Source organism: Staurois parvus, unplaced genomic scaffold, assembly GCF_062004578.1.
Source record: "Staurois parvus isolate SC_StPar_1 unplaced genomic scaffold, SC_StPar_1.0 ptg000243l, whole genome shotgun sequence".
In the NCBI taxonomy this organism is placed as follows: Eukaryota; Metazoa; Chordata; class Amphibia; order Anura; family Ranidae; genus Staurois; species Staurois parvus.
Window position 1 is genome coordinate 2,873,896 of NW_028318039.1, and position 10,713 is coordinate 2,884,608.

Consider the following 10,713-nt stretch of genomic DNA (forward strand, 5'->3'; position numbering starts at 1 on the left):
AATCAAACTGCCCAATTCCTTCTTTAAGTCATATAAAACATTATGTACCTCTTTTCTATGGTGTAACAAACATCCCAGAATCAGTTTTGAACAACTTACCATGCCTAAGACGAGCGGAGGTATTGGACTGCCTGATATCGCCCGCTACTATAGAGCTTGTCACATGGCAAGAATAGTAGATTGGTCTACAAACCGCAACCGTAAGGCTTGGATTAATTTGGAAGCTGCATTTTCGGGGACCCTGCTCGCCCCCTCCCCTTGGCTGAAACACTCCCACATTCCATCTGAGTTCAGGGAACACCTTCTTATGGGCCCCACTCTATCGTGTTATCATCAAATAAGTCAGAAAACAGGTTTCTCTTCTACCCCTGGCCCACTCACTCCTATCAAAATGAACCCAGACTTCCCCCCCTGGTATGTCTTGTGCCTTTCTAGCTGGGTCTAAACCCACAGACAACTTTAAGTTACATCAACTTTTTAAAGATGAGACATTCTTATCTAGAGATCTCTTTCTAATCAAATGGCCATCCGCAACCTTGATGCCATGGATGTACAGACAACTCCACCACTTTATACATAGCTCCTCACATCTTAAAAATTATACTAGGCCACTCACCCCATTTGAAAAACTTTGCTCAACAGACTGTCCCCAGAGACATCTTATCTCTAAGCTCTATACATGCCTCGAAAACACCATTGACCTATCATCTAGGAAAGCTTGCAGGGCCTGGTGCTCTGACTTGCAACTCCACCTATCGCCAGAAGACTAGGATCACATTTACGAACATATACACAAAGGGTCCATATGTGTTTCTACACAAGAAAACATTTTTAAACTATACTCTAGATGGTACAGAGTTCCTTCCTTGCTTCACAAATTTGACCTTAACATCTCAGATTTGTGTTGGAGATGTCATTAGGCGACGGGTACACTCCTACATATTTGGTGGGACTGCTCACTGTTGCAACCTTTCTGGGAAAAATTCCAACCCATAATCACTCAAGTAACTATGTATTCATTAGACCTCTCCCCCCGCTTCCATTTAGGACATACCGAAAATCACTCGCCATGCACATGGTCAACGCGGCAAAACAGTGTATCCCAGTCCACTGGCACTCAACACGTGTTCCCACTATTCGAGAATGGTTTGCTAGGATCAACAAAATAGAGGAAATTGAGGAATTGATTTCTGTAGCAAAAGAACATCCCAAGAAATTCAGGAAGACTTGGGCTTGTTGGAGCTATTTCAAAACCACCACTGCCTATCGCCTATTAATGCATGCTCAGCCTATACCCCCTGACTGAATGGTTAGACACACTGTTGTACTAGAGAACGCCCCATCCACTGTAGACACATTTGGTGCACATTTGGATGGATTGAGACTTGACATCGTAGCCTGCATTTTGGCTTCTGGACCCACGTGTTGCCCCTTTGATTGATCTTGCACGTATTGCATCTTAATCCATATGACTATATTTTTGGCTTGCACAAAATGATGTGCACTATTTTATCCAAAACTATTCACTTTAATGTCCCCATTACTACCTACCCATTCTCCTTTCCTCTACCCTCCTTTTTTTTTTTGTCTCTTTTACCCCTCCTCCCCCCCACTACCTCACTTCATATCTTTATCTTCTTCTCTAACTATTCTCCTTTCTGACTTTTCTTTCTCTCACACCTTTTATACGCCTTCATTGTTCATATATTCTATACAAATATTGCATTTAATCTCCCATATAGGCATGACTGATTTCACATGGCTCACACGTCCCTGCAATGGACGCACATATCATATCATATAAATTATCCTGTCCTAGCACTGCCCAACACATTGCACCCCTTAACTTAAGGGCTCACAAATACATAGGTCGTTAAGCAATATACCCACTTCGATTTATCTATTATGCTCTTGGTATATACTGGTTTGCTATTTACATGTGCAATAAGGATATATTTCATACCGATGTGTATTCTGGTTTAAACCCATGGCCCGTCTGCGTAATGGGATGCTACATGTTGTGTCTATGTTCGGACTGTGATCCGTTTTTGTATATACACTGTTATACCCTGCTTTTCTTCTAATAAAAATATTTTTGAAAAAAAAGAACATAATCATTTGGGACCTATTCATATTATTACGCTTTGGTAATGCAATTGCTAATGAGTGCATAACGCAATGCACAGAAACACACATTGCATGCATTTGTGCAATACATATTGCCGTTAGTCGTGTGTTGCAGTGCAGCATGCAGCCACCTACTAATGTTCATTGTATTGTACTGGCAGAAGTCCTACAAACACCTTTTTGGTGTGTTTTAGTGCATTAGATAGTCCATTCAAATAATAGGCTTTTTGCCCATGCTAACATCCCCCCCCCCCCCCATGCTATGAATGAGCCCTTAGCCGTTTAAAACACTATGGGGTTGATTTACTAAAGCAAAATGGACTGTTCACTATGCATGGGAATTGCTCCCAGAGCTTAGTTAATAAGGTGAAGCTCTGCTGACTTCAATCATGAAATCATTTGCAAGCAAAACTTCTGTGTTTCTATATCCCTTGCACATGATTTGGTATTTTTTGGAAACTTCCCACATCCACTAAGCTCTGGGGAAAATTCCCATGCAAAGTGCAAGTTACCTTGCACAGTGATCAGCCTTTAGTTAATCAACCCCATTAAGTTTACTGTATATAAGTAGGTCACTCCACCACAAAACTTTCCTCCTAATTGTTGAAATAATTGCTGAATAGGACAGTCTGACACTTTTTTTCTGGGAAAAAGAAAACATTTAGATTAACATATGCTAGCATTTGCTTGTTAACACCATTCACTGTCTCTTGGGAACTTCTACTTTTTTTCTACAGCACAATATAAATGTAACTGCATTAAAGTTCTATGAACAGAAGAACTTGCAGAAAAAAGTCCTCACACATGTCTACATCTGATGTGACCCCTTTAGGATATGCACAGTCAAATGTTTTGCTTCTGACCAATACCTAGAGGGCAATCCAGATCATCTGTGACGATGTCATGAACTTGAGAAGGATCTAAGCCCGAAACAGGTCGATGCAGCATTTCTTTCTTTAGGGAGTCATCTTATCACGTACCTGGTGATGGAGGCCAATGGAGAGAGGGCTTCCCTTGCAGGTAAGTTCCAGACTCCCCTGAGAGTGGGACAGCGGGAATCAGGCCCAAAGTTGCACAGGTCGCCTGTAGGAGTGTTGGTTGGTGGTCCACTCAGAAGCACAGCTGGTGCAGATAGGTCTGCAGACAGGAGGTGCCTGTGCGTGGAATGCATGCCCTTCTGGGATTAAAATGTTTACTGGGTAGTCGGTTCAAGCCAAGGTCAGGTACCAGGTGGGAATCAGAGCATACGTAGTGAGATGGGATAGCCAAGGTCATACGCAGAGGAGCGAGAGAGAGAGTATCCGTAAGCAAAGCCGAGGTCAGATCAGGGGTAAAGCAGAGTAGACGGGTCCAGGAGCAAGCCGAGTCGGTATCAGGAAATCACAGGTCACATTCACAGGAAACAGGAACAGGGCACGAGGAGCTAGAGATCATCCAGCAACTTGAGGAAGTGATGAGTCTCCTTATAAAGGCCGTCTGGCACCAAACTGAGGCTGACGTGTGCTTCTGCGGCCATACAGGGTACTGCCAGAAATGCCAGAACTTCTAGAACTTCTGCCGTGGACAGAACCCTGACACATCTTGACCAATGAGATCTAATAGGGCTGGCAATGGAATAGAAATAAAAAAAAATTAATAAATTAATTGAAAGGCATGGACTCTTACTTCAGAGGAAAAAAATATACTCTTCTAAGCTGCTCTTTACCTTATTTGAACCTGGTGATCTTTAAAAGAAGGTAACTTATCTATTAAAAACTGCTAATGTAACTTATAAACACAAAAAAGCTTTATTGAAATGAAAAGATGAACAGAGCATAGATAACTGGTGGAGTACATGACTACATGCACCTACCCCGAATCAATGTACAAAGTGCAACCATCCCACACACATACCTTTTACTTTCTGGATTCAGATGCGCATAGCCAGCAGCGCCAGTTGTAACAATATATTGGGAAAAATTAGCGATCTGTGTAAAGTTTAGAGCTTTTATGGCATTGACATATGTTGCTTTAAGGTCTTTTATGCCCTTGAAACGTGACATTGATGATTGCATTTATATACAATAAAAGACTTTCCATTGAGTGCTGGCCTTCTCTCATACCTTGGCTAAATTACCGAAAACAAATATAGGTGCCAAAGACTGGTGGACCAATTGAGACTCCAATATTGATGAATGCTTAATAGACAGTAGTAGGATATGCTGGAACACATGGCATGTCTGCCACAGTGGTGGCCTCTGCAAACATCAAAAGAATACTAACTGCACGTGAGGACTTTTCAAATAATCGAACACATGGCCACAGCAAGTACCTTTTAGAAAAAGATAAAGAACCCTAAAAAATAAGCAGTGCTCCAGGCATTAAAAACTATATACGTGATGCCATAGAGTAGTTAAGAAACCTAAAGTGTAAATAAAGGCAAAACTATGTGGAACACCACTGGGTTTTTTTATGCTTTGCGCTATAAACAAAAAAAGGTCGCTAATTTTGAGAAAAAAAATTTTTTTTACTTTATGCTATAAAACATACCCAATAAAAATTTTAAAAATATATAATTTATTCATAAATTTAGGCTAATATGTATTCTGCTACATATTTTTGGTAAAAATATCCTAATCAATGTATATTGATTGGTTTGTGCAAATGTTATAATGTCCATAAACTATGATATATATACTGGAATGTTTATTCATTTTTTTTAACTTCTAATGGAAGCAATCAGTGATTTATAGCGGGACTGCAATATTCAGGTGGGCAATCTGAAACTAACTGACACTTTGTACTAATGACACTGGCTGGAAAGGGGTTAAACAGCTAGGGCAATCAAAGGGTTAACTGTGTGCCTAACCAGTGATTTTGTCTTTACTTTCATGTGTTTTTACTAGGGGATGTGCTGGATTGTATTCCCTGCTTTGCAGAGAAACAAAATCCCATACATCGCTGCTCACAGGACACAGCTCTGCCTTGTTTACATAGGCAGAGCTGTGTCCTGTCTCTCACCTCACCGATCAGCATGTGTCAGCCGTCATCTACTGGCCAACACATGCTGATCAGCTTCTGCTAACAGAAGGTGCAGGATCATGTAAATAAAAAAAAAACCTTAGGCTCCTTTTCACATGTTTTCCAGGGGCTTTTTTATAGAGCTTAGTAGCTCCAGTTGACATTTACACTCTCTTCCTTATCCTCCTCCCCTTTAAAGGTGTTTTCTTTATTTAGATAACTCATAGTGCCCTGGGATTTGTCTGAATTATATTAAATGTATAAAGCAAAGATTGTATGTAGAATTAAAGAAAAATACATCCATTTAAAAACAATTTTACAAAAAAACTGTTAAATAAGCTTGAATCAAACTATTATTGTTTCCCTTTAAAACACTTTTTTTTTTGTATCAGAGAAATCCTTCTGAAAATGATAGTCACCTGAATGTCTCTGGAAAATCAAGATAAAAAGAAAAGTCTTTATTTACAAATGGGTTTTAGGTCAGTGACTCAAAATGTTGAAGCAAGGGGGTCAGCATGACAGCCAGATAATTATTTAGTTAAAAATGAGAGGTACGCAAGGACAGCGTCCATCTCACAGAAACTACACTTTTTTAAGCTATAAAAATAATGTCAATTTAGGTCTTAAAATCAGAGAATACGTTTTGACATAGTGTGTAAATATGGGGATATTTGTAGGCTATTTTAAGTCAGAAAAATAGAGGAGATCATCAGTGAGTCATATCTCTGGATGTGACTCACTGAACTTGAAACTTAAAAGAAGGCCACAGAAGCCTTTTTGGATGAGGCAGTGTTTTAAACGTCTAGGCACATCTCATCCAACCTTTCATTATTTTTTTTGCCTGGGCTGAATGAAATTAGAGGTGCATCTTCTCCTGGCATTATAAAATGAAATTATCAAGGGAAATGCCTACAGCATTTTGATAGTGGTGTACTCATTACAATGTTCTTACAACACAAAGCATGCTGTTAGCTAATATGACCACCATTTCAGTGTGACACTTCTGTGAATTGTACCACCAGCTATATGAATTTATCAAAGCCTTCAAGACCTCATTGTTTTACATGTATATCTCAGGATCCATGACCCATGCCTTGTCCAACGTAACAGGGTCACCTAATTCACCACCCAATTCACTACCTTTACTCACATTCCCTTAACTCCTCTACCATTCCTTGAAGTAAAAAGCTCAGTGTAAGCTCTACGTTGTACTAGTCAGAGCTTACACAGGGTTTAGGGTCCTTCACCCACTCTTATGTGACAGAGCTTGGGGTGGTGATTGGTCACTTAAGTACTCAGCACTGCATTGTGAATGGGGAGGAATATGCTTCCCTATATCTTGATGTATGACATATTTTGCTTTCTTTCCAGCAGTTGATCAAACAGAAGTTGTCAACTCCAATAGAGATTGTTGAGTAAAGAGAAGGTAGACATTTGGCCAGGAAGGGGGGATTGTTTTGCTCTACAGTGAAGGAAATAAGTATTTGATCCCCTGCTGATTTTGAATGTTTGTCACAAAGAAATGATCAGTGATTATTTCCCTCATGAACATGCAAATCAGTGCATAATTTGTTAGACATACATTTCTTTTGAATGTTGTGTTGCTATTCTGTCTCTCAGTGTTACAATACACCTACCATTTGATTTTTAGACTGATCATTTCTTTGTGAGTGGGAAACATTCAAAATCAGCAGGGGATCAAATACTTATTTTCTTCACTGTATATGGCATGTTTATCTTAGGTAAAAACTCTAGCCCATAAATTATTTCAGCTGAAGTGTGAACTGCATTTAGCTTGCTTTCCCTGCCATTAGTGTTTATTTCATCCAGTTTTCCTAGTCCACTTGAGTATCTCACTAGAAAGACTATCTAAAGCATGAAACTGATAATGAGCCAATAATGGAAGGTTGTGAATATTGCCAGCATCCCTATACATCAGGCATGTCCAAAGTCCGGCCCGCGGGCCAATTGCGGCCCGCGTTCCGGACTGAAACGGCCCCACAGGTGAGCTACCCAAATATATAACTTACGGCCCCCTGTAGTGATTCCCTGAAAGCTACTGAGGACTCCAGCGATCTCTAGCTGCGGCACTTAACATCATCAGCTGGCACAGGAAGGAGAGCCCAAATCTCGCGACGTCCGAGATCTCATGAGATTTGGGCTTTCCTTCTCTGTGTGCCGGCTGATGACGTCAATTCCCGCTCGACAGATCCCTGGAGTCCTCAGTGGCATTCGCAGAATCACTAGTGGAGGGCCGTAAGTTATATATTGGGCAGCTCATCTGTGGGGTCTGGAACGTGGGCCGAGGGACAGTGCAAGGAGAAACAAAGCCCAAATCTTGCGACCTCCGAGATCTCGCGAGATTTGGGCTTTCCTTCTCCCTGTGCTGGCTGATGACGTCAAGTCCAAGGGCAAGAGAGTGCTGAGCCTCCACACAAAGCCACAAGGGCCACCATTAAGGCAGAATATTAAAAGTAAAAAAAACACAGACAACACACTGACAGGCAGGCCGGGCTGTGCTCAGGATACATTAAAGCAGACAATGGAGCATATAGGAATCTGGTAGCAAGCTGTAATACCCTTCATTAACCCCTAACTGTCCTTCACTGTGCTATAATGCCATGATTATCTGATTTGTTACTATTGCACAGCCTGCTATTGTCTGCCTGTGTTACAGTATCCTATCTTTGCTGTTCCACCCTCTGCTCCTCGTAGTCTCTACATAACTTCTCCCCTTCTGGCCAATTTTTATAATGGCAACTACAAATAAGAAACGAAAAGTTGACAGTGAGGGCCGCCGCTTCCAGGACAGGTGGAAAGTGGAATATTTTTTCACTGAAATACGGAATCACTGTGTTTGTCTGATATGCCAAGAGACTGTGGCTGTTTATAAGGAATTTAATATCAAGAGACACTACCAGTCGAGACATAGCACATACGACAAGCTAACAGGGCGCGACCGCAGTGAAAAGTTGAAGCAACTTGAAGCTGTTTTAATGTCACAACAGCGATTTTTTACAAGAGCCCGTGAATCAAATGAAAATGCCACAAAGGCTAGCTATGAGGTGGCAGCGTTAATTGCTAAAAAATGCAAATCTTTTGCTGAGGGTGAGTTTATCAAAGAATGTGCCATGAAAATGGTGCAGAATATCTGTTCCGAGAAGAAGCAAGAGTTTGCCAACATTTGCCTGGCTCGTAACACTGTAGCAAGGAGAATTGAAGAAATTTCATCAGATATTAAGAGACAGTTAACGTCAAAAGGAGTTGATTTTGACTTCTTTTCAATAACCTGTGATGAAAGCACGGACCTCTCTGACACAGCTCAGTTGCTGATTTTTCTGAGAGGGGTGGACCATGAAATGAATGTGACTGAGGAAGCTGCTTGACCTCCAGAGCCTTAAGGACCAAACAAGAGGAAAAGATTTATTTGTCTCTGTTAGTTCTGCTATAGATGACATGAAACTGCCTTGGAACAAGGTTACTGGGATTATTACTGATGGGGCACCTGCCATGACTGGTGAACGAAGTGGATTATCAACCCTAATCTGTAACAAGGTGATTGAAGAAGGAGGCAATGCTATCAAACTTCATTGTATCATTCATCAACAAGTTCTCTGTGCTAAACATCTCAAATATGATCATGTTATGAAACCGGTGCTAAAGACCATTAATTGCATCCGCTCTAAAGCCCTGTGCCACCGCCATTTTAAACAGTTTTTACTGGATATCCAGGCTGAATACGAAGATGTTTTATATCATAATGATGTAAGATGGCTCAGTCGGGGGTCTGCACTGCAGCGTTTCTACTCTCTCAGGAAGGAAATTGGAGAATTCTTGGAAACAAAGGGACAACCGATGCGAGAACTATCTGATCCTATTTGGCTGGCTGATTTGGGGTTTCTAGTCGACATAACAAAGCATCTGAATGTACTGAACACGAGTCTTCAGGGCAAAGATGCAGCGGTGAACCAGCTTTATTCACACCTCAAAGCCTTTGGAACAAAGCTGCAACTTTTCCTAAGGCATTTGTCACAGACGCAGCCCAATACTGTTCACTTTTCAGCGTTGCAGGAAATAATGAACAGTTTTCCACAGGATGATATCAGTGCACAAACGAGCAGGTATGCAGCGGACATCGCATCTCTGGCTGGAGAGTTTAAACGGCGCTTTCAAGATTTTGCAGCTATTGAAAAGGAGATCAGCATTTTCTCCTCTCCATTCTCTGTTGACCCCGGCAATGCTCCAGATCAGCTGCAGCTCGAGCTCATTGAGCTGCATTGTGACAGCAAGTTACGCAGTCGTCACCAACAGCTCTCTCTTGTGAACTTTTACCGCCAACTGGATAAGAGCCGGTTTCAAGAGATTCGAACATTGGCTAAGAAAATGTTGAGCTTGTTTGGCTCAACATATTTGTGTGAGAAGACATTCTCTGTTATGAACTTTAACAAGAACCGTGTGAGGACAAGACTAAGTGACTCTCACCTGCGTGACATTTTGCGCATCAAAACCACGGCCTTTGAACCAGACCTAGTCTATGTGCTGCAGTCCAGATCTCAGTTTCACCCTTCACATTAGTGCAGGCAAGTTTTTTTTTCAATTGAGAGGAATACATTGTAAAATCTCAGTTAATGTCAGTTGTAAAATCTCAGTTAATGTCAGTTGGTCTAAATCAGTTCTACATATATTTGAACACATGTATACTTGGTGTTATGTTCCTGTTCATATTTTTTGAACTTAAAAGTTGACAGACAACCTTCATACTTTGTGTAATGTACTTTCTAATGTTCCTGACATATTTCAGCTTCCTGTTTTTTTGAGATTAAAGGCAGAGTGATTTAACACCTGTTTAGATTTGTCATCCAAGTCACAAAATGAAAAGTATGCCGTTTTCAATAAACTTTTGCATAAAATAGTTCATTTGCATTTAATTTTAATGGTTCATCAGAATGTCGGGCAAAATGGTCGGCCCTCGCACATGTTCACTTCATCAAATCTGGCACTCTTCCAAAAACGTTTGGACACCCCTGCTACACATAGTACAAAAGAAAGGCGACCAAAAGGTCAAAGGATTCCCCAGGGAACTTTAGAGGCAGATGATATGAAACATGAAATTAATTTAAAAAAAAGGTAATCAATCTTTATTATTAATTCCAAAAAAGTGGCCAAATGGCCAATGGGACAAAGGTAAATACAATATAATACACCAATTAATTAAGCCAGCATACACCCAAGTGTATTTAGAAATACAACAACATAGATACATGTCTTGCTTGGCAATAATAAAATATTCCCATAATTCCCAACATGTTTCGGAACGGCGTTCCTTCTTCAGAGGAAAATACTGTATAATATTGCTACAATACAATAATGTCATATCAGTAATTACATACAATCAAGTTTACAGCATATATACACATTGTAAACGGATGTATAGCACGGCAGAAAAAGCAGGGGAAAAAAGGACAAGGGGAAAGGAGAGGGGGAGCTTTGTAAGCATATGCCTCCATAATTGCAAAAACTTACAATTAGTAGGTGTATCTGTGTAACTTGATTCAAAAATAGACATCCACAAAGTAGAGGCAGTCT

General features: G+C 40.6%; 1 protein-coding gene across 1 annotated transcript; it reads left to right on the forward strand.

Moving 5' to 3' along the window:
* The first annotated feature begins 8,637 nt into the window (after positions 1-8,637).
* On the forward strand, positions 8,638-9,702 carry LOC149459902 (general transcription factor II-I repeat domain-containing protein 2B-like). The gene has a single exon (XM_089680488.1). The coding sequence runs from the start codon at positions 8,638-8,640 to the stop codon at positions 9,700-9,702; it is 1,065 nt and encodes a 354-aa protein (XP_089536614.1).
* Positions 9,703-10,713: the final 1,011 nt, after the last annotated feature.